The sequence below is a fragment of the Mustela lutreola genome, chromosome 14, assembly GCF_030435805.1.
Source record: "Mustela lutreola isolate mMusLut2 chromosome 14, mMusLut2.pri, whole genome shotgun sequence".
In the NCBI taxonomy this organism is placed as follows: domain Eukaryota; kingdom Metazoa; phylum Chordata; class Mammalia; order Carnivora; family Mustelidae; genus Mustela; species Mustela lutreola.
In genome coordinates, this window is record NC_081303.1 from 39,818,419 (window position 1) to 39,843,257 (window position 24,839).

The following is a 24,839-nucleotide window of genomic DNA, read 5'->3' on the forward strand; positions in this document are numbered from 1 at the left end:
ACCCAGAGAGAGCGCCCTACCCAGAGAAAAAGCGTTTAACCTTGGCCAAGAAGCTCGGTGGAAAGTTTTATTACTTATCATGGTGGGAAGAAAAGCGAGAAGAGCAATGCAGTCACACTTTTGGACATAACCTGCCTCTCTCTGGGAGGAGGTGCGACCCTCAAAGGAAGAGAGAGGAGACATAGATGGAGATGGGAAGCCTCCTTCAGGACTTACGGACTGGAACAGCAAGACTAGCTCAGATGCTGACATGCCTTCCCTGCAAGGGCTGTCTGTCCACACCTCCTGACCCCTCCAGGAATGGGGAAATACAAGACAGCTGCAGCCCAAATCTTCCACTTTGAAGAAGTCCCATAAACACCCACCATCTGGGATACTTAGTCCAGGTGGTGAAACACAAAGCTAATGGGCCAAAGTTGTGGTTCCTACTTACCTATCAGGGCCAAGCAGACTCAGACAGAGAAAGCCCTGTGCCCCAGCCACAGGCAGAACCCCGCCCACCAGCTGTCACACAAATCAAGCCTGCACCTGAGATGAGGGGATAGACAGAAACACACTGATGACTCAGTGCTCTCCCCCTGATTTTGCATAGGATGTGCTCTACAGATACAGAGTCCACCTGCCCACCCAGGCCTGGTACAGAGATGCAGGAAGCTAAAAGAAGCAAACACCTGCATTCCTTCAGACCGCAGCTCAAAGGCACCTCCTGGGAAGCCTTCCCTGACATCCCCAGGCAGATGGGGCCCCCACCTCCTCCCAGGCACCCAGCCCACCACGGCAGCAGGCCCAGAATCAAGATCAGTATTTAGCTTCCTCTGTGTGCTCACCCAGCTTTGTCAGGGGAAGGGTCTGCGTCTCAATCCTTCCCCCCCCATCCCCACAACCCAACCCAAGTTTGAGAGAGGGTCAGAGAAAGACAGGCAGGGGAGGTGTGTAGGTATGGCTGGACAGACAGCCTCTACCCTCAGGGTTTCAGAATCTCAAGACAGTGGCCTCCTTTCTTGAGCACGGTAGAGGTGACTGCTCCCAGAAGCAAACACACAGATCACAGTCATGGCACACAGCAAATGTCAGCAGCCCACAGCAGCCCTTGGCTTTCATCCCATACAAGCATAACCCTGAAAAACATCAGACCCTCACCACTACCCTGAGAAGCAGGCAGCACCTTCCCTATGGCATAAATGAGGAATGGGCTCAAAGATACTATAACTAACTGGCTTATAAGACCACGAAGCTAAAAGGTGGCAAATGTGGGATTCACTTAAGTACTCTTAAGTATTCAGAATACTGCCTAAGATAAAAAGAGCCTAACTCAAAGTTACAAGCAAATTAAGTGGAGAAACATCTAGATCCTAAACCAGGTATATTTCTAATGCTGGTACATGCAAAACAGCAGCTGAAAATGGAGGCAGTTTGGAATGGAGGTGCATCCGGTGGTGAGCCTCTGGAAGGTTAATCCACATCTAGCATTCTCCACCGGGCCAGGTCGCCTGCGGTGAGGGCTGCTTCTTGGAGGCAAGAAAACCTCACTCTTTATGCATAAAGCATAGGTATGCATATATGACATAAACAGTGTATCTGTGGTATTAAAATTTCACAGTAAGTCACAGTTGGGAAAAAGGTGGGGGTGGGGGCACCTGAGTGGCTCAGCCAGTTAAGCATCAGCCTTTGGCTCAGGTCATGATCCTGGAGTCTCAGGATTGAACCCCACATCAGGCTCTCTGCTCAGCCGGATGTCTGATTTCCCTGTGACCCTCCCCTTCTTGTACACACACACACACACACACTCTCTCTCTCTCTCTCTCTCTGAAATAAATACAAATCTTTAAAAAATAATAATAAATAATATTAAAAAATAAAAAGGCTCAGAGAGGAAGGGGGGCAATAAAGGAAAAAGAAAAAAGCTAGAGAGACATTAATCTACAGGAAGCAAACACGAACTGGCAAGAACAAGTGAGAGGCAAAGGAGACCAAATGGATGTGGCCATCGTCAGGCCCAATACAGGTACAAGAGTCATAAGGGGGACAGGAGATGAAAAAGTTGGGTATGCCCAGGGCACCCTCAGTTTTCCTTCTGCCCGCTTCATTCTTCCACATGTGCAGTTACAAGTATATCAAAAATCAAAACAGGAAAAAAAAAATCAACAGAGAAAAGATTATTTATAAAGTCTGTAAGGCATAGAGAAGAGGAAAACAGCCCCCACACACGGGCCACCAGCTGCAGAAGGACAAGGCTCTACCAGGGTTTTGGAGGGTGCTGGCCAGAGGTCACTTGGGCCTCAATTAAAACAAACCATCAAAGGGAAAAAGGGGGTGGACATGCATCTCCTCCAATGCTATCTGATGAGGGAGCAGAAGGCAAGCTGAGGGCAAAGCTGAAGCGGACAGCCCACAAACACCCCCTGCCCCATGGGATATACAGGACATTCCTCAGGCACTCCTGGCTGCCCTAAAGGAACAAATAGTTAACTTGGATCACAATCCTGCAAGACATGGGTCTCCCTCAGTTTATAAATGTCCTAGTGAGTTACATGGAAGAAGCTTGCTTATCAACAGCCTAACTTCCAGAGACCAAGAGCTCAGTTTCCTGAAGTCCTAACATCACTCTCTCCTCCATAAAATTGAGGGAGGCTGAGACAGAAGGAAATGTAAATAAAACTGAATTTCTTTTAAACCTGCAGCCCATTCATAAGGACGTGTGATAGGAGGAATGTAACATTCCTCCAGGAAGCTCCCAACTAGCTCACTCTTAATGCCTTACTAGAGGGGTAAACAACCTTAACTTATCAATGGCAAGGCCTCCAGGAGCCCATGGCTCTTAACATATGAAAGTTCTTTCTCAAAACCTCCCTTTTTCCTCACCTCTCCCAACTCAGTAGTATATAATCAGCCACCCCTCAAAACCCCAGGGCAGCAGCTCTTTCTGCCCACAGATCCTGTCCCTGTGCTTTAATAAGCACAGATTTTACACCACAGACGTCTCGAGAATTCTTTCTTGGTTGTCCGCTCCAGACTACTTCACCCCACTGAACCTCACCTCTATTCCAAAACCCCATCATACCTACTTCCCATCCCAACCAGACATGACTACTATCCAGAATTTTAATAGTTATCTCATCTTTGTAAGCATACATGTGAATGTATCATTTAGTTTTGCACAATTCTGAGCTTTACATGGGATCATATCTGATGGAATCCTCTGCAACTTGCCTTATCAGCTCAACGTGCTGATCCAAAAATTCAACTGTGTTGACCATCACAGCTATGATTCAGTCCTTTCCGTGGAATAAATTCACCACAATTCTCCTTTTCCCCATAACGGACACTTGGATTGCTTCTGGTTCTTCATTACTATAAACATCACTTCAATGAATGTCCTGACTCATCCCCTGACTGGCAAAAAAGAGTTTCTCCAGGGGATATGTCAGAATTCATACTGCAGCTATGGGCTCGGCACCTCTTTGTATTGCAAAAAAAAATACATATTCACAAGCTCTCTGTAGGAATTCAGGTAGCCATTACTTGACACAACCAGGAGTTTTGTCTTTGCGCAACTGGAGAGTATAAAATGATATGGTTTTAAGATGCATTTGCTTGATTACTAATAAAGTGGAACATGTGTTCCAAGTTTATTGGTCATTTGTGTCTCCTCTTCTGCAGATTTCTTTCCACATCCTGAGCCATTATTTACTGGGTGATTTGTCTTACCTTGGAAAATTTCTTTATGTATTCTAAATACTTATCTGTCAGCTTGTAAATTACCTATTAGTGACTTGCTTTTTTTTTTCTTTTTTAAGATTTTATTTATTTATTTAAGAGAGAGACAGTGAGAGAGAGCATGAGCGAGGAGGTCAGAGAGCGAAGCAGACTCTCCATGGAGCTGGGAGCCTGATGTGGGACTCGATCCCGGAACTCCAGGATCATGACCTGAGCCGAAGGCAGTCGTCCAACCAACTGAGCCACCCAGGCGTCCCGTAGTGACTTGCTTTTTCACTTTCTTCATTGTCTCTTTGGATATATCCAATGATGTACACACTGCTGATTACACAGGATTATACACTGATAAGTTTAACTACATTAGAATAAGAACTTACCAATTCATTCCTTCACAATTTCTACTTTTTATCTTAAGAAATCTTTCCCAACCCTATCATTAACAGATATTCCACATCACGCTTTCTAAAAATGATATACCTTTTCACCGTTAAGTCCTTACTCTCCACTGAAAAGGAAAAGTGTGCATTTCTTTCTAACACAGCTAAACAATTGTGTCACCAACGTTTATTAAACACTTCATCTTTTCCACACAGATCCGAAATGCTAATTCTGTCACAAAACAAGTGTCCCATCTATGCACAGGCATTTTCTAAACTCTATTCTGTTCCATTGGTCCATATGTCTACCCTGCTGCCCATACAACACTGTCCTCATTATCATATTTTTATAAGTCATAATATCTGGTAGGGTACATCCTCTGGCTTTGGTATCAATTTTATACTATCTTCTTAAAAGGTAGGTTCCCTCTTTTTCTCTTTTCTGAAAAAGTCTGGGAAAGATTTAGGTCATTTGTGTCTTGGATTTTTGGTAGAGTTGGTATATTACTAGTGTTTTCTTTACAGACAGATTTTTGACTAGTGATTCAATTTCTTTTCACGGTCATAGCACAATTTGGTCATTCTATTTCTTCATGAGTCAGTTTCAGTAAGTTGTATTTTCTAGCAATGTGCCTGCTTTGCCAAAGTTTTCAAGACTTTTGGTGTAAAGTTGTACAAAACATCCTCTTACTATATATTTTCATCAGCTTTTCCATACCTAATACTGCTTATTTGTGCACTTTGTTTTTCCTTGACCAATCTTGCCAGTGAAAATTTTATTAATTTCTGCTATTATTTTTGTTGTTTCCTTCCTTTCCTTCTATTCTTTCTAACTTAAGTTGTATGCTTAGTTCAGTATTTTTCAGCCTTTCTTTTTTTAATATGAGTATGTAAGATTATGGTTTACAATTAAGTATCATTCTAGCCACACCCTGTAAGTTTTGATATGTAATATTTTTCATTCATTTCTAGTTTCTAATTTCTAGTATGATCTCTTTTTTGACCTACAAATTATTTAAAAGTATGTTCTCTTTAATTTCTAAATGAAATAGAGTTTTTAGATCATCTTGTGTTACTGGTTTCCAAACTTAATTGCACTGGGATTAAAGAGGGTAACCTATATAAAACACATACTTCAAAATCTATTTGAAAATACCTTTGAGATTTGTTGAATTTATGGTCCATATATGATTAATTTTTTAAGATTTTATTTATTTGAGACAGAGAGAGAAAAAACAGGAGCAGGGAGAAAGTGGCAGGCTGAGCAGGGAGCCTAACGCAGCCTGGCTCAATGCCAGGACCCCAGAATCACAACCTGAGCTAAAGGCAGATGCTTAACCAACTGAGCCACCCATGTGACCCCTATGTGGTTAATTTTTATTAATACTCTGTATTCTTTAATACAGAATATGAATTCCCTAGTTGTTAGATATAACAATTTACATATACTTCTTATATCAAGCTTATTAATTAAATTTTCCTTGTTTTTTCTATATATCAATTAGTCATGAAATTATGTTAAAATCTCCTGGGGGATTTTATATCCCCCCAGGATATTGGGGGGATATTTTATAGGGGCATCTGGCTAACTCAGTTGGTTGGGCATCTGCCTTTGGCTCAGGACAGGATCCTGGAGTCCTGGGATCGAACCCCATATCAGGCTCCCTGCTTAGCGGGGAGTCTGCTTCTCCCTCTGCCCTTCACCGTGCTCGTGCTCTCTCACCCCACTCGTGCTCTCTGGCACTCACTCTCACTCTGTCAAATAAATAAATAAAATCTTTTTTAAAAAATCCCTATAATCACATATTTATCTATCTTTATGGTACTAACCAACTTTTGCATATTATATTAAAACAAACAAAAGTAGAATTATAACACCCTCCTAATTAACTCTTCATCATTAAACAATAAATGTCTTTGTCACTAATAATGCTTTTTGCCAGCTACTGAAAAACTGTACCAGTATTTGTGTGGGCAGGGGAAACGGAGAGTCTTAGATTTGCTTGGAACATCTTTCCCATCCTTTTACTATTAAACTTCCCATGTCCCCCATTTTAAGTAGATCTTGCTAAGAAGCACATCTCAGGACTCTCTTTTTATTTCTTTTTTTATTTTCCTTTATTTCTGTTTTTCTTTTATCCAGTCTGACAATCTTTTTCTGGGGGATATGGGTGGGGATAGGTCCATTTCCACTGATTGTGATTTACCTCCCACTTCTTTTGTACTTTCTATTTGTCCTTTCTTTTTCATGTTTGACCCTTACTTTTTTTTTTTTTTTTTTAAGATTTTAGTTATTTGAGAGAAAGAGAGCACACAAGCAGAGAGGAGGGGCAGAGGAAGAAAGAGAAGGAAGGCTCCCCACTGAGCAAGGAGCCCAATGCAGGACAGGATCCCAGGACCCCAGGATCATGACCTGAGCCAAAAGCAGACACTTAACCAACTGAGCCACCCAGGTGCCCAAACCCTTACTTTTTAATGAGATTTCTAACAGATGAAACCCACCACTTTTTAAGGTGGTAAAAAAAGAATAGTACTGTCTCTACCCCTACTTTACAGAAAATGGTGAATTAAAATTCAGTGGTGAGAAGCTTTTCTAAAGTTATAAAGCTAATCAGTGAGAAAGCCCAGGACCTAATACGCCAGCTAATATTCTTCTGTTACACTGCAACTGACCCTTACCACAGCAGTAGTACAAAATAAAAGTGACAGGTATTATGCTATTCATTTTACAGATGGGAAAATTGAGACCTAGGGGCAGAGTAAGTCATTTACCTATGGGCAGAGAAACCTTGGTTAAACATAAAAATGTTAAATTTCTAGAAAACTTGAACTCCTAAAAAAATACCACATTTGTGGCTTGATACTATATAATCCTTACTAGTTTAGGGATACCCCAAACATGTATTATTTATTATTGGGTCTACTTAGAAAGTCCTAGGAAATTTCTAATGTATGAAGATATGACCACATGTAATGATTTCAGTTTTTGCCATTTTAGAAGATGGAAATCAACTGAATACAAAAAGTAATCAATATCATATTTAAAACAAAGAAAGTTAATGTGCTGCTGGGATTTCCTATCTTCCAGGATGAGAGGTGAGCCTTAAACGTACCAGTTTTCAGGAACAGGTAAAAAATAGCCCAAGTCAGGTCCACCTCTCAAGCCACATGCACACCTTGTTTTCTCAGTCTCACATTCTGGTCTCTCTTGCCCAGAGGCTCCTGTGTCTTGTTTCCTCACCTCCATGAACCTCTAAATATCACACATTTTTTGTGGGCTGACTTCAAGTCACTTTCTGGTTGTCTTTACTACATAGATTCCCCAGAAGAGACTCATTTTTTTTCAAATTAGGAATCTACAGAGTCGAGAAGCATATAGCAGAGGACTCTGGACAAAGCGTAGTCCCTCCACTACAGAGAGATCCTCCTGGTAGTATCTCAAACCCCAGGGTAGTTAAACATATCAAGAGGCTTTCAATCTTCCTGCATGCGAAAGCAATTCCCAAACACCCCCTTTGAAGTAGCCCTTATCCTCCACTCCAGGCCAGGGTCTAAATAAAAAATACTACTGGAATTCTGATCTACAACAGCTACCGTGGCATAAATTATTTGACATTAAAATTATTCCCACTTAATGATATCATTTACTCTACTTTCTTCTGAACTTACATGAGAAGTCAGAGGTCCTGACAAGCATCTTTTTAAATTTTTTTAAAAGATTTTTTATTTATTTATTTGACAGAGAGAGATCACAAGTAGGCAGAGAGGCAGGCAGAGAGAGAGACTGGAGGAAGCAGGCTCCCTGCTAAGCAGAGAGCTTGATGCTATGCGGGGCTCAATCCCAGGACCCTGGGGTCATGACCTGAGCCGAAGGCAGAGGCTTTAAACCACTGAGCCACCCAGGCACCCCAAGCATTTGTTTTAGTAAGATCATTTGATTAGGTATGATCTTAATACCGTCTGTAGTTCGTTTTATTCTAAAACCTTCAATGGTTTTAAAAATAACTTGGAGGAAGCAAGTGAAAGATTAGAATATATGAAAAATTTATCATAAATGCCTTTTTGATCATCAGCAGGTCTATCTCATCTTTTCCAGGCTTCCAAGGCTAATATCCACATCTCCTGATTCCCAGTTCAGGACTCTTTTCTCTCAGAAAGCAAAGAAAGCAGCTTAAAAGGAAACGAGGCACGTGAGCATACCTTCCTTGCAAGCACATTGGCCAGCTGAGACACAGCCACGTGGCCGAACAGAAACCGCAGCAACCGTTGTTTTCCCCATTCCATCCAGAAGCTCCACTCAAAGTCAGTCGGGTCCTAAATAGGCCGAAACAAATTAGTCAGAGGGATTTTCGTACATCTTAAGCAGAACACAAACTCCAATTAATGAAACAACCCAAAAGAAGGCCAGTGTGAGTCCAAACCCCATCAAATGGCATTTATACACTTCCGGCCCAGTGCTGCCGTAGTCCCATCCACTTCCGGCCCAGTGCTGCCGTAGTCCCATCCACTTCCGGCCCAGTGCTGCCGTAGTCCCACCCACTTCCGGCCCAGTGCTGCCGTAGTCCCACCCACTTTGACTCTTCCCTCCCGCTCTGCTGGCCTCCTTGCCATTCTCCAAAGAAGCATCTTGTCAGAGCGGATCCCCCAAGACCCTCTGTGGAACAGAAACCATTATTATTCCCATTTTATAAAAGATGAAACAGAAGCTTAAAGAATTCATATTCCCAGTGTCCCACAGATAGCGCAAGCAATGAATTGAGGTCATCTCAGGTTAGCCACACTAACAAGAGAAATGCAAATTGGACACCAATAAAATTGCTTAAGGTCAATCCTGTTACGTCTTGCTGTCATTTTAGGCAGGAGGATAATTTGATAGAGAAGTTAACCAACTCCCTATAGGACTAGGATGAAAGAATGAGAGATATGCTTCCCTTCCCTTCAGGAAGCTCTGTGTCCATTAGCACTGTGTCTGGACCCGTATCAGGTACAGGGTCTGTGTAGTTCCCTGGCAGGGGCAGGTGAAAACTTCTGGGAAGACTGAACAAGTGAACAGCTGGGAACTGACATCCAAAAGCCTTGGTTTGGCCTCAGGAGCCCCAGGGAGATCATGGTGGCCAAGGTGAGTATGGAAGGAGTAAACAGTGACTAGCCACTCTAAAATGGGCAACGCAAGGTTGGCCAGTGAGCATCTTGGCACCACCATGATAAGTGGTGATCTGAGATCCTCTGGACTTTCTAGCCAAATTGTGTGGACAGGGAAGGAATCCCCTAGTGCTACTGATACTGAACAACTCACCAGTCTCTGCCAATGGAACTTTAATTGGATTTAGAGGAAAATACATGATTTTTTTTCTTTATACCTAAGGACTGAGGGGCAATTTCATACCATTACACATATAATAAAACTCTTTTTTCCAGAAGGTAAAATATAGGTACAATTTATCGTGGTTCATATCAAACTATGAATACAGAGGTAGGAAACCTAGCAGCCAACATTGCAAACTTGTTTTGATTTAGAACCCAGATCTACCCATATACTGGTTATAATGATCTTGAACGAGATGCTTTACCTTTCTATTCTATAGGCTCATAGGATAACATTACTGATCTTCTAGGGATTTATGAGGGATTTTTGTTTCTTTTTTCAAGGTTTACTTATTTATTTAACAAAGAGAGAAAGAGCATGGGGTGTGGGGGCAGAGGGAGGGAGAGAATCTCAAGCAGGCTCCATGAGATCATGACCTGAGCCAAAATCAAGAGTTGGATCCTTAACTGACAGAGTCACCCAGGCACCCCAGGGTTTGTGAAGTTTAAAGGAGAATATATATATATATATGAGAATACACACACACACACACATATATATACATACCTATACCAAAAGTTTAAAACGGTTACTGGCATGCTACACTCACTAAAAACTGTTACCGGCACTGCTAGTTTCACGTACTTCCCATTCTATGTTACCCAGCAAGACTGTATCATGCTTTCTGTGGTGCCACTTGTTTGCATTTTTTTTCCATTTTCCAAATAAATACTTTTTATGTTATTATTTTGTGTTATTTTATGTTATTAAATTTTTTGTTATTTTATGTTATTAAATTTTGTATTTTTATGTTATTTTTTATTTTTATTTTTGTTATTTTATGTTATTTTTAGGTTATTTTATTTTGTTATTTTATGTTATTATGTATTTTATGTTATTAAATCACACATGTTCTCCATATTCAAGATCCTGATACACCCACAACCTGCTCATAGAGCCCCATTTCCACCAAAATCATGGATCTGGTCCAGTTCCTTCCACTCAGAGAGGATGACATCAGAGCCCAGGACATGCCCATGCCTCACAGCCAGGCAGCTGCAGAGCAGGGAACTCAAACTTTTAACCTGGCTCTTGACCCCAGCTAAAGCTCGTTTCCCATCTTGAAAAATTTCAGACTAGCAGAAAGTAAATTAACTAAATAAAGTCAAACAAGCTCAACAAGCTCAAAGGTCACATGATGATGTCATACTAGGAAAATACCATTTTTGTAACAAGTATAAAGGTAAAAACACTAAAAGCCAAGGTTGATTTTTTTTCATTCCCCTTCAAAAAAATTCCAATACTTTACCTTTTTAAATACAATGTTCTTAACTCAGAATTACACTTAAAATTCAGAACCCCAGGCTTACCTATGCTTCCAAACTTTTCCAACCTTAATTATTTAGCAGAAAAATGATAACTCATAAAATATAAGAAACCAAAAAGACCTTTATGTTCCACCAGAAGGCCCAGGATTCCTGAACACCCTGTGCTGGTTAAACCCCATCAACAAAATTATACAGGCTTTCATCATTAACTCCTTTTCAGAAAATATCCATTTAAAAGAAATAAAAACATATCCCTCATGTCTGTCCTTCTCCATTTAAAATATTTACCTACAGGAAATAACTGGACAGAAAAGCTGAGCCAAGAACAGAACAAGATGGCCAATAACTAGTGGTTAATGATTTGGGTAAGAAAAATGTTGACTGGCCTGCTTTTATAGGCCAAAGCTTTACAGACACTGAGTTCAATCATACAATTCAAGGCAAATGTTAGAGACTCAAATCAAGAATAATTTTTCCATATTTTGTTCCTTCCCCAGTTCCTTTCTTGACCCTGCAACTCTTAGTCAATTTGAAACTATTCTTCAATTCTTGAAGTGAGTCAGACATAGACTGGGGATACATTCTAGCCAGACAGAAGCAGGAGAGCTCCACAGAGAAAGGGGAGACTGAACTCCCAGGGACCGTCATCCACACCCCATGTTCTGTGTAAGTGCTTCTCAACCTTCAGTGTGCACACAAATCATCCACACATCTGGCTAAAATGCACATTCTGGCCCAGGTTCTTATCTCTGGGATGGGGACTGGGATTTGAGATGTCCAACAAGCTCTCAGGTGATGAGGCTTCCTGGCCTTGGGGCCACATGTCGAGTAGCAAAGATCTAACACCGATTACACCTCCGTACAGCTGAATGTTCATCACCTCAGAGGATCCATAACAGGTCACCCCACCTCATATGATTCTCAGGCAAGGACACACTAAAGTGGACCGGGGGACCTTGGGGGCTCAGTTGGTTAAGCGTCTCCCTTCGGCTCAGGTCATGATTCCAGAGTCCTGGGATGGAGTCCCAACATCAGGTCCTCCGCTCAAAGAGAGCCTACTTCTCCCTCTTCCTGCTCCTTCCCCTGCTTGTAACTTTCTCTCTGTCAAATAAATAAAATCTGGGGAAAAAAAAAATCTTAAAGTGGACCACCTAATCTTTACAAACTGAACAACTATCACTATGGAAAGCCCTGAGCAACTAGACTCAAGAATTTTTTAGATGAATAAGTTAACACACACAGTTATTCATTCTGATGCTTTGAATCTGCAACCAGGCAAAACTGAGAAGTCTAAAGCACATGACAGTTCAAAAGAAAGGGCCCAGGTCTGGTATTCTTAAATGCCTCTTTTCCAAATGGAGAGGAGAGTTCTATCCTAGGCACTGTGGAAAACCCTACATGTATTCCTCGCCTTGGAGAACTCGTAGAACCAACACCAACCCCCTACCATCAAGACATTGAAAATCTGCAAGGCAAGAGAGGTCACAGTGATGTGATTCAACCACATATATTTGTATAAATGAGATCTTTCCTTCTCACCTAAATCACTAATATTCTGCATATGTGTTTTCTTTTTCTTTTTCTTTTCTTTTATTTATTTATTTGACAGACGGAGATCACAAGCAGGCAGAAAGGCAGGCAGAGAGAGAGGAAGGGAAGCAGGCTCCCTGCCAAGCAGAGAGCCCGATGTGGGGCTCGATCCCAGGACCCTGGGATCATGACCTGAGCCGAAGGCAGAGGCTTTAACCCACTGAGCCACCCAGGCGCCCATACATATGTGTTTTCTAATGATAACCTCCCAACAACCCTTCCAGTCATTTTGTTTTTAAACTATATTACAGATGACTTAATAAGAGGTCAGAATAGGCAAATTATTTGCTCAAAATTAGTTGGGGGGGAGGATTTCAAACACAGGCCTGTTACCACAGAGGAAGTTCTTTTCCAAGATGCTTCTACTTATGCTGACTCTACCTGTTAGAGGCTCTACCTGTGGGGCAGGAGAGCCCCACCCGGACAGACAGATGCACACACACACATGCACAGACATGTACCCCACTATCTGACCAAATGGTCCCTAACTAAGAGGGTGCTTCCTTAATGCCACCATAACCACAGAGACGTTGGCTCAGTGTGATGTCTTTTCCCCAATTCCAGGTGGACCTCACTGCACCCCCTTCTGTCATTCACATCTCAGTTCCCGCCCCTTTATCATAGCAGATCTTATTCTAGTGCTTTTTATTATAGTTGGTTCATGTGTTTTCCCTCCAGAGAGAAGAAATGGCAAGTTCTTGAGAGTAGATTCTTGACTTAGCGAAATTTGTACCACAAATGCCCAACATTCAGCACGCCTTAAAAAATGGTGGGGGGAAAAATGGTGGGGGAGTGTAGCCAGGCATCCTAAGTTCTCATCACACTTCTGCCCCTGCACAAATCTGGGTAAGTCCCTTGGCTATCTGGACCTGAGCCTTCTTGCAGGTAAAATGAAGGGATGAACTAGCAGGATGTCTAAGATTCCTTTCAGAGAATAACCCCCCAAAAAGTTATTTTCCAGACTGAAGGAAAGAAGCCCTAGTGGAGAGCTAGTCACCTGCCCACAGACTTGAGTTCTGACCAAGTGCCCACCCTTTAGGAAAGGGGTTGATCTTCCATCACCCTCCTGTGTGACCACTTCTGGCCTCCACCCTGTCTGCCTGCTCTGTTCCAGAAAGTTCACCACTCACCCAGCCTGCCCTCTTTCCCAGATTGGGGAGGGGGGGGGACTAGTACAGTATATTTAGTATGTAGTAGGATACCACCCATAGAAAGATAAGTCAACTATCCTCAGAGAGGCTAAATATCATGCCCCTGGTCCAACAGCCAACATATGACAAAGCCTGATTTTAAAGCCCCAGGTCCTAGGTTGCTAAGTCCGAATTTCTGTGCTAAATACATAGAGCATAAAAATGGTTAAGATGGTAAATTTTAAGGTACAGCTCAGCATTCAGTCCATTTACACTGTGATACAACCGTAACCACCATCCAGCTCCAGAATTTTCAGCTAGAATGTTCAAGTGCTTGACTCAATAGAGTTAAATCTGACATTAATTTCTGTACTTCTCTGGAACCTTGAAGGGAGGTTGGGTGGGGATTCCCATAGAGTGATCTGTACTATGTATTTGATAATACATAAACAATAAACTATTGTACTCTGATAGCCCCAGAAACAAAAATTCAAGAGTTTTTAAGTTCATATCCTGAAACAGATAGATACTCATAGGTAAAATCTGAGACAGTTGACGTGCTCAAGATCCCCCTAACCCAGTCAAAAGGAAAGAAAAGAAGGATTCTAGAAAGTGGAATGAAAGGAGTGAATTCATGGCTAACAAAAGGGAACCATGAACATTCAGAAAAGCTGCAACATCTAAAATGCCATGGGAGGGGTGCCTGGTGGCACAGTTGGTTAAGTGTCCAAGTCCTGGGTTTGGCTCAGGGCACGATCTCAGGGTGGTGATCCTTCAGGGTCATGAGATAGAGCCCACATTAGGCTCCGCACTCAGTATGGAATCTGCTTAGAGTTTCTCTCTCCCTCCCCCTCTCTTTCTCCTCACCGGGTTCACTCCTCACGTGTGTGCGCACTCTCTCTAAAATAATAAAATAAAATAAAATAAAATATGCCATGGGAAAACAACCATCCTAACTAACCTTCTCCTCAAAATAAAATACTGGCCGTGTATGGCAGATTCTGTCCACTGGCTCAATCAACACTTTTCCAACCCTTTTCTAGTGTGACTTCCTAAATATTAGAGGTCACAAGGCAAAAAAAAAAAAAAAAAAAAAAAACCAACAAAAACAAAAACTTACATTTTCCAGAATTCCCTGCAGCTAGCTAGCATATCTGCATGCACCCCAACTTTTGATGAACAAATACACAATGACTCTAAAGGTGTAAGAACATAAAGATGTCGAGGCTGTGAGGCTCTCCTGAAAGAACAGTGGTAGAGGCCCCTGTGTCCTGCCACAGCATCAGTGGACGCTCCAGGGTCCAGTCGGTCCAGAGGTGCGCCAGCGCCAGCTGCCCTATGTGGCAGCTTCGGCTAGCGCCCCACAGTGCTATCTACTTAAGCTGGGACCTGTGCACCAGCCACAGTTTTGCTCTGGTGCTTGTTCCTGGAAGTTCACTTCATGCCTGTCCCTACAGTCCTTTTGACTACTCTAAAATCTCCTTACATCCCTGCTATAAATTCCTTTCTGCTTGAACTGACTAGTGTGGATTTTATGGTCTGCAATGGAATCTTGATCAACATACTTTGGAGGGAATTTTTCTTCTGATTGCAATCCAGCTCCAGCTGTATAACAGAACCCACTACAAAAATAATTTGCTTTGAAGAGCACTATTCTGAAATAAGTCTGTTCAGTGGAGGAAAATAAAATGAAGCAATACACCAGCAGGTCAGTCCAAGGAGGTTCTAGAACTAAATAAGGAAGGCGTGAGTGTGTTACATTCACAAGTGCATCTATTTATATATTTCAAACCCAAACAGAAAATGATCTACCTTGCTCACCAATCTGTATTTTTCATTACCAAAACTCTTGCCTGAAATAGAGAAAACAATAGAGAGCGGAATATACTGCATATTACTGTTTTCCTTACCCTCACATCCAGCATTCTTCGAAAAAGGAAATATTACAGAAATACAGGACACTTTTGCATATCTATTTCCTAAATAGCATTATGTTCAGATTACTTACTTCGAGACCATACCTAAGAACTCAGCACATTGAGCAAAAGTTCTCTCTGAACAGAGAAAATCTTTGTAAGATACTGGAATCGAGAAATGTTTTCCTGCATGTTCAAAGGCAGCAAGCTCACCATAATAGCTTATGAATCTCCAGAGGAGAAAAGAAAAAGAGAGAGAGAGAAAAAAAACTAATTTGTAAGAATCCTGCGCAAAAGCAGCACTGCTCTCTGAATGAACTCAGGCTAATGATTCATTTAGCAATTATTGGAATAGTTTTATCTTCCAACAGATGCTTTGCTATGTCTAAAATAATATGAACTCAATTATTTTACTGCTCATAATTTCCAGACCAACCAACAGTTCCTCAAAGATAAAATGTTTTGGGGGCACCTGGCTGGCTTAGTAGGTAGAACATCAGACTCTTGACCTCAGGGTTGGTTGTAAGTTTAATCCCTGTGTTGGGTGTGGAGGCTACTGAAGAAAAAATTTTAAAGAGATAAAATGTTTTCATTACAAGGCTTTTTTTTTTTTTTCTATCAATAAAGTATCTGCTTAAATGTTTCTGCCGGCTTGCACAGGTAAAGAAGATGCTCACAAGGGTGGGGATGCCATCAACACGGCCAGCACAGGCCACAACTGTTCTACACTCCATCCTTCTCAGTCTCTTTTTTTTTTTTTTTAATTTGCATTTATTCTGTGCAAATTTACTCCCGGGCCATAAATTTTTGTTTCTTCAGTTTCTTCTGGGATATCTTTTTCTTCTGTGCAACCTCCTCTTCTGGTTTAGGAACAATCTGCTCTTTTTCAGTAAGGATCATCTCAATGTGGCAGGGAGAGCTCATGTATGGGTTAATGCGACCATGAGCCCTGTAAGTCCTACGCCGCATCTTGGGGGCTTTGTTCACCTGAATGTGCTCAATGACCAGAGAATCGACATCTAAACCCTTAAGTTCAGCATTACTCTCTGCGTTTTTAAGCATGTGCAGTAAAAATTCAGCACTCTTCTTGGGCCACCGACCTTGTGTTCAGCCCCACTGTTTGGCCTGGGCACACCTACCAACTCCACCATTGTAGCGACGGAAGGGCACACACTGCTTCTGCAAAGTGACGTCTTTCAGATACTTGGTGTCTTTTCGGATATGCATACCCTTGATGGCCTGGGCAGTTTCACGTGTGTTCTTAAAGTGAACACGGAGATTTGAACCTCTTGACTTGCATGATTTCGTAGGGTTTTCTGGGTCAAGCGAATAGCGAACCATTTTCAGAGGTCACCCCAGGCCGCTGAGAGGAAGAGGAAGAGGACCTTCCCAGTCTCTTAACTGGTCCTCATGATCTAAGCCTCATAAATCTGCCCAGGGTATGATGGGAGCAGGGAGGTGTTCCACGGAAGAAAAGAAAACATCTCTCAAGATGACTTAGTAAAATCAAAAGACCTAAATTCTTCAAACCTCTTCAACTCTAACAACAATGTAAATCCAGTAACATTTTCTGGCTAACCCTTTCCTTATCTACTTCCTAGGAGTTGCTCCAGAGTATTCAGAACTTATGCATATACTTGATCAAACATGTATAGATTCTGCCTCTGTGCCTTGTCTAGATTTCTCCTTTTCTTCCTGAAGCTAACAAAGAGAATCAAATTTTTAAAAGTAAATATTACATTTTAGTATAAAGTCAACGGCACAAAAACTATATTCTTTTCCCCACACTTCTCAACTGGAAAAACTATTATTTTCTATAAGGTATATGGAGAAACGAGTTGTAAACCAGTAATAAGGCGATAAATAAGTTAGGGATCATGACCAAAAAAAAAAAAGTAATAGAACAAGATGGCTAGAGAGTAAATGATTTACATAAGATTTCCTAGCTACAAACTCTGCTAATAAATCACACATCCCATTATTGTCACTTCTCCTGAATACCAAAAAGACAAAGTGAGTCACAATAACACGGGGAAAAAAAAAATCGCCCCACCCCACCCCTTGGGGGCATTGGCCCCTAACATGGCCCTCCTACTCAGAGGATTTGCCTTCTGCTTGGGAAAGTTTGCACACATTAAAAACAACAACAACAAAAACTAGTTACTATAAAATATCTCTGCAGGGGGCAAACATGAGCAAATGAACTCTGGGTAGAATCCCCAAATGTTAACAGTCCCCAAGGCAGAAGGCCAATTAAGAAGATAGGAGTGATAAATGAGAAAAAAGAAAAACATTTTTGTCATATATCCAGGGGACAGGAGGGGAAGTCTTCATAGCCCCAGATATCATTCTTCTTTTTGAATTTGACACACTGCATGAAAGACCAGGAAAGCAAGCAGAGTATGTGAAGGGTTCTCCCACACACGTTTTCCGTCTGTCCCCTTTGCCCATCAGCTGCCCAAGCTTTCAAAATGAGACCAGCCTGTGAAATAGAAAATACATATATTGGCCTCTCCCTCCAGTGCCTGCACAGAGCTCCTAAAACCCTTATAATTTCTTGTGATAAGAGCACTGGGAGAATTTTTTGTTCTAATACTTGGTTCCTGACACGGGGTTCCTAATTCCCTTGGAATTGTCTGGGTGAGGGGAGCATCTTTTGTTGTAATAAGGTGACTCTTGTTGGGCTCCTGGATGAGGGCTGCTCACCAGAAAGACCAAACCAGGATTAGAGGTTTGGAATTTTCCACCCCATGCCCCATTCCAGAGAGGGGAGACAGACTAGAAATCACGTGAATGATCTTGCCTGTGTGAGAAAGCCTCCATAAAAATCCCAGAAGTACCAGTTTCACAGAACTTCCAGATTGATAAACTCGTGGTGGTGCTGGGAGAGGGGTGCTCCTGGAAAGGTCATGGAAGCCCCCCACCCCTTCCCACAGACCTCACCTATACACTTCCTCCATCTGGATGTTCACATGATCTTTTTTCATACCCTTCCGTAATAAACTCATTTCCCCCCAACCCTCCCATGAAGAATGACTAAAAACCCTGGTTGTAATTATAAGACAAACATAAGAGTCTGAAAGATTGAAAGAAGAAAGCAGCCTGCCCAGGAAACTCAGGATTTGAGGAATGACAAAGTAAAATAACTCACAGATGGGATTCACAGTGGAGGTAGAGGACACAGGAAAGAAACATCAAACATTAGATGGGTCAACAGAATTACACATTCTGAATAACAGAGAAAAATGGGCTGAGAAAATAAACAGAGCCTCAGGGTTCTGAGATACAATTATAAAAAAATATAATGTTCATGTCACTGGAAGCCTAGAAGGAAAGGGGGAAAAAATGTAGGGCTGAAAAAAAAATAAGAAATAATGGTTACAAATTTCACAAATTTGACAAAAGGTATAAACTTAACAGAGTTAAGATGCTGAATGAACCCAAATCAAATCAAATATACCAATTAAAAGAAAATGGCAGAAAAATTTTTTTAGGAAATGAGCCAAATCTACACCATCTGTAAAAATTTCACTTCAAATGTAACAATATGGGTGGCTGAAAGTAAAAGGACAGAAAAGGATACACCAAACAAAAGAAAGCAGCAGCCAGTATACTAATGTCAGACCAAGCAAACTTCCGGTGAAAGAAAACCAGGATCACTAAATTATGATAAAAGGGCCAATCCAACAAGAAAATGTGCCAACCCTAAGTGTGTATGTACCAAAAAATAGAGCTGTAAAATCCATGAAGAACTAGCCGAAAAGGAGAAACAGATATATTCACAAGACTTCAACACCCCTCTCTCTCAATAGTTGATAAAACTGCTTGTCGGAAAATCAAGGATACAAGAAAGCTTACCACCAACCAACAGGACCTAATCAACATTTATAGGACGTTCCATCCTACAGCATCAGAACACACATTCTTTTTAAGTACCCATGGAACATTCACTAAGATACATTATATCCTGAGCCATAAAACAACAAATTTAGAAGAATTTCGTCATACAGAGTGTATTCTCTGACCACAATGGCATTAAATGAGAAATCAGTACCAAAAAGATAATGGGAAAATCCCCAAACACTTAGAAGCAACATACTTCTAAATAACCTGAGTCAGAAAGGAAGTCTTGAGGAAAATAAAAAAATAGAACTGAATAAAACATGTAGGGTGCAGCTAATGCAAAGCTGGAAAAACATTCGTAACACTACGTATGTACACTGGAAAGAGTCAATGTCACAAAACTCTAAGGCACCACCTCAAGAAACTAGAAAATGAGCAAAATAAACTCAGAGCAAGTACAAAGAAGTAAATATAGATAAGAAACAGAAAAATAGAGAAAAATCAGTGCAACGAAAAGCCCGTTCTTTGTAAAACTCAAGTTCACAAATCTCTAGCAAATGGATGAAGAATAAAAAACACAACCCAAATTACAGATAACAGGAATGAAACAGAATATCATAAGGCTCCACAGACATTAGTGAGGCTAATAAGGGGTACTGTGAACAACTCTATACACATAAATTTGACAACTAGATAAAATGGACTAATTCCTTGAAAATTCCACAAACTACCAGAACTCACTCAATACAAAATACTAAATAAATAAATAAATAAATAAAACCAAAAAAATTGAATTCATAGCTTAAAACACCCTAAAAAGAAATCTCCAGTCCCAAGTAGTTTCACAAGAATTCTATGAGACGCCCAAAGACGTTCTCTTTAAGAGGGAAACACTAATTCATTTTATAAGTGAACACGAATGTGAACAAGTGAAATCTGAAGTTAAAAATACAAGACTACATGTAACTGTTCAAAATCGGACACTACCAGAAAAGGAGAGAAGGGGAGGGAGGGAGAGATTACTAGAGTTCAATATCCCTCATGAACATAATCACAAAAATTCTCAACAGAATATTAACAAATGGAGTCCAGCAACGTAAAGAAAACATCATACACCACAACCAGGTGAGTTTATCCAAGGGACAGAAGGCTGGTTTGATATTGAAAAGTTAATCAAAGTAATCCACCATATTAATTTTTTTTTTTTTTAGGATTTTATTTGTTTTTCAGAGAGAGTGCCAGAACACACAAGCAGAGGGAGCAGCAGGCAGTGGGGGAAGCAGGCTCCCTGCTGAGCAAGGAGCCCACTAGGTCTCAGGACCCTGAGATCAGGATCTGAGCCCAAGGCAGATGCTTAACCGACTGAGCCACCCAGGCACCCCATATTAACATATTCTTAATAAAGAAAATGCCTTGATCATATCAACTGATGCAGAAAAGTTATCTGACAAATTCAATACTCCTTCATAAAAACACTCAAAAAACTACAAATAGAGATAGGAACATCCTCAACCTGATAAAGAACATCTACAAAAAACATACAGAAACCTCACACTTAACGGTGAAGCCTGACTGGTTCAGAGTAAGAAAAAGACAAGGATGTAAACTCTCATCACTCTTATTCAACATAATACTGGGAATCCTAGACCTACAATAAGAAAATGCAAGTTATACAGATTGAAAATGAAGAAATAAAACTGTCCTGATTTGCAGATGACATGGTTGTCTTTGTAAAAAATCTCAACAAATCTATCAAAAAAGGGGGGAAAAACACTTCCTATAATAAATGAGTCTAGAAAAATCATAGGATACAAAATCAAAATATAATAGTCAATTATATTTCTATATACTAGCAGTTAACATGTGGAAATTGAAATTAAAACTGTAAGACCATTTATAATTGCTCAAAAAAATAAATACTTAGAGGTGCCTAGCTGTCTCAGTTGGTAGAGAAAACAAGTCTTAATCTTCGAGTCCCACACGTGGCATAGGGTTTACTTAAAATAAAAATAAATTTAGGGGCACCTGGGTGGCTCAGTGGGTTAAACCCCTGCCTTCGGCTCAGTCATGATCTCAGGATCCTGCAGGAGCCTGCTTCCTCCTCTCTCTCTGCCTGCCTCTCTGCCTACGTATGATGTCTCTCTCTGTAACAAATAAATAAATAAATAATCTTTTAAAAATAAATAAATAAATAAATTTAAGTGTTAAGAGAAATAAAATAGAATACTTAGGTATAAATCTAACAAAATGTGTATGAAATCTGTATGCTAAAAACTACAAAACACTAATGAAATAAATAAAGAGGTAAATAGAAAGATCTGCTGCCTTCGTGAGCTAGAAGATTCAAAATAGTAAAAAACATCAATTTCCCCCAAACTGATCTAACAATTTAATAGAATTCCTATCAAAATACCAGCAAAATGTTCTGTAGATATAGAAAAGTTTTTTCTAAAACATACAGGGAAAAGCAAAGGAATCTGAAAAAGAATAAAATTAGAAAAATTACTTAGCAGTAATCAAGAGAATATGGCATTCGTGGAAAGAGCAATACACAGATCTATGGAACAGAAATGAGAACCCAGAAATAGAGCCATGAGTCTGGCCTACTGATTTTTAACAAAGGTACAAAAACAATTCAATGGAGGAAAAATATTCTTTTCAATAAATGGTGCTGTACCAACTGGACATCCACAGCAAAAAAGAAATAATAATAATTAATAAACCTTCACCTAAGTAATATAAAAATTAACTCAGGGCACTGGCTGACTTACTCGGTAGAGTGTGTGATCTTGATCTTAGGGTTGTAAATTCGAACCCCAAATTAGGTGTAGAGATTACTTAAAAACAAAATCTTTTTTTTTAAAGATTTTATTTATTTATTGGACAGAGATTATAAGGAGGCAGAGAGGCAGGCAGGGAGCCCAATGAGGGGCTCCATCCCAGGACCCTGGGATCACAACCCAAGCCAAAGGCAGAGGTGCCCCAAAAATAAAATCTTTAAAACAGTTAAATCAAAATGGATCATGGACTTAGATGTAAAATGCAAAACTATGGAAGTCTGGGGGGAAAAATGAAAAATCCTTGGGCCATACAACCAGACCAAGAGTTCTTAAAAATGACACCAAAAGCATAATCCATAAGGGGAAAAAAAAATATCAATAAACTGACTTTCTGTGAAAGACCCTCGGAGGATGAAAAGAAAGTTACTGACAAAAAAAAAAATTTGCAAATCACCTGACAAAGGACTATATAACTAGACTATACAAAGAACTCTCTAAAATTAACAGTAAAAACTGAAAAAAAAAAAAAAAAATCCAGGGAGAAAACTAGCAAACGACATGAACAGTATTTCACCAAAGAGAATATTCAGATGACCAATAAGTGTATGAAATGAAGTTCAACATCACTGTCAGGGAAATGTAAATTAAATCAGGAGATACCACAGCATATCTATCAGAAAAGCTAAAATCTGAGTATTGATAATACCAGATGCTGGCAAGTATGCAGACAAACTAAGCATCTCGTGCATTGCTAATAGGATCTCAGAACCATTCTGAAAAAAGAGTTTGGACAGCTCTTCGTAAAATTAAACATACATTCATGATATAATCCAGGAATCAAACTCCTGGGTATTTATCCCTCAGAAATGAAAACTTCTGTCCACACAAAAACCTGTAAACAGATATTCGTATCAGATGTATTCCTAACAGCCAAAAACTAGAAACAACCAAAATGCCCTTCAACAATGGAACGGACTAACAGGCTGTGGTCCATCTGTGTTGTTGACCCTGCAATGAAAAGCAATGAACTACTGATACACACAACTGAGATCGGGCGGATCTCAAGGGCATTATGCTGAGTGGGGAAGAAAAACAAAAAAAGCCAGTCTCAAAAGGTTACATATTGTATGATTCCATTTGTATAACATTCTCCAAATGACAAAATTATGAGATGAACACCATGGAGTGGCTTCCAAGGGTTAGGGACAGGGAGAGCAGGATAGGTGTGTCTGGAAAGCAGCGGCAAGAAGGAGCTCTTGTGGTTCTGTATCTTGCTTGTGTTGGTGGCTAGGGGATAGCAAAGGAAAGGAATGGGACTGGACTCCAAGTCCCAACATACAGAAGGGATAAAACTGGAATTTCCGTGGTTGAACCAGGATAGGGTAGAGAGACAGACTTCTGCTTCGCCCCCTAATGGTGGCTCCAGAAGGAGCCGTGAATACAAAGGTATTTGAAGACTGAAAGTGGATGACTCAAACTTCTCATTTGCATACCCATAGTACCCTGCATAGAATACAATCTTTTCAAATTTAAAAGACGATTTCTTCCAATTGGACATTCCTGACTATGAGAAGTTTACTTACAGAATTTCCTGTATAAACTAAGTAGGGAGTAGCACTCATGGATAACAAGCCACCATCAGTGAACTAGGAGTTGCGGTTATAGGAGTACTGAGATGGGCACAGTTTCAAGTTTATGCTCTGGTTTCTCTTCAGATTGTATAAATCTTTCGCCTTTTACTAAAGATTCCCGTGGAGAGAAACAATTCTGAGCCTTTTGACAAATTTTTTGAGGCCTTGTTTTCCCACAAGGCTATATTAGCTGTTTTAATGTAAGATCTAAGCTTAAGAATTTCTGTTTCCATACCTGTGTGAACAACTTTGCTATTTGATTGTACTTAGAAGTGTCTGAAGCAGTCTGATACTACTGTTGCTACTGGAGGATTTTGTGTTGCCTTATGCCAAATAGCTCAGAATCCCCATCTATGTATTTTGCTGGGTTCATTAGGCTGGCTTCTCCTGCTTGCCTAATTAATGTATGCAAGGTAGATTTGGTCTGATACTTGCTTTCATGAAACCTGGGAGTAAAATGATGACGAACTAACTAACTAGCCCTCAACCCCTGGAACAGCACCCTCAGATCTTCCATCGGCTCAGTGATCACACACAGAAACACTGTTAAATGTAATGCCAGGGCCAATTTTTCAGGCAGGACACACAAATAAGGCCAGTTGTCCTGGTTGTATACAACTGGTATTCTCTTTGGCTTGATTGAAGCTTCTCCCCTTTGTTAAAGGCACAGCACATCATCTATGTCAGCCTGGAATTCTCAGAGGAAAGAAACCATCCGTTACTTTCCTGACCTCCCAGCACTTGGTACCCGGCAGTCTGGGCCGCAAAGCAGTGGGTGAGCCAACAGTCACGTGTAAACTCACTGGTTTGTGGCTGAGAAACATCTCACTCCAAACCTATCTCCCCACAAGATCTCTCTGAGCATTCATGGGGAACGCCCACCCTTCTCTCTACTCATCCCTCTCCACTCTCTCTCCCTCCCTCTCATACACACACACACACACACACACACACACACGATCTATTAACTTTGCAGACCTCAACTCTTGGTTCTAACTTCACCTTATTTCCCCTGGCTTTTTCCAGTGTTTCTGTAATGGAATAATATTTTCTATGAACTAGTAAATATAAGAGAGAGGAGGGCAGAGCCAGGGACTCGATGGCAAAGAGCTAATAAGGCAATCTGATGTGTACCCACTGGCACTGCAGATCCTGTTTTTCCAGAAGGCAGAGAATGACACCCATTTCCCTCCTCCACAGGAAATCACTACCACATCCTTTT

The 24,839-nt window shown here is 40.7% G+C and overlaps 1 protein-coding gene, 1 non-coding gene and 1 pseudogene across 9 annotated transcripts in view; 1 reads left to right on the forward strand and 2 right to left on the reverse strand.

The window, feature by feature from the left end:
* HHAT (hedgehog acyltransferase) overlaps positions 1 to 24,839 on the reverse strand; it is a 352,540-nt gene that overhangs the window by 272,543 nt on the left and 55,158 nt on the right. For all 8 annotated transcript variants that reach the window (XR_009347601.1, XM_059146892.1, XM_059146893.1 and 5 more), the window contains exon 4: positions 8,295 to 8,408. Coding sequence is in view for 7 of the 8 variants with exons in the window: in XM_059146892.1 (XP_059002875.1) it covers positions 8,295 to 8,408 (114 nt within the window). In the remaining variant the exon portion in view is untranslated. The remainder of the gene's footprint in view (positions 1 to 8,294; positions 8,409 to 24,839) is intronic.
* On the reverse strand, positions 16,112 to 16,746 carry LOC131815199 (large ribosomal subunit protein uL22-like; annotated as a pseudogene).
* LOC131815443 (U5 spliceosomal RNA) lies at positions 23,682 to 23,800 on the forward strand. The gene has a single exon (XR_009347745.1). It is a non-coding gene; the product is annotated as a U5 spliceosomal RNA (small nuclear RNA).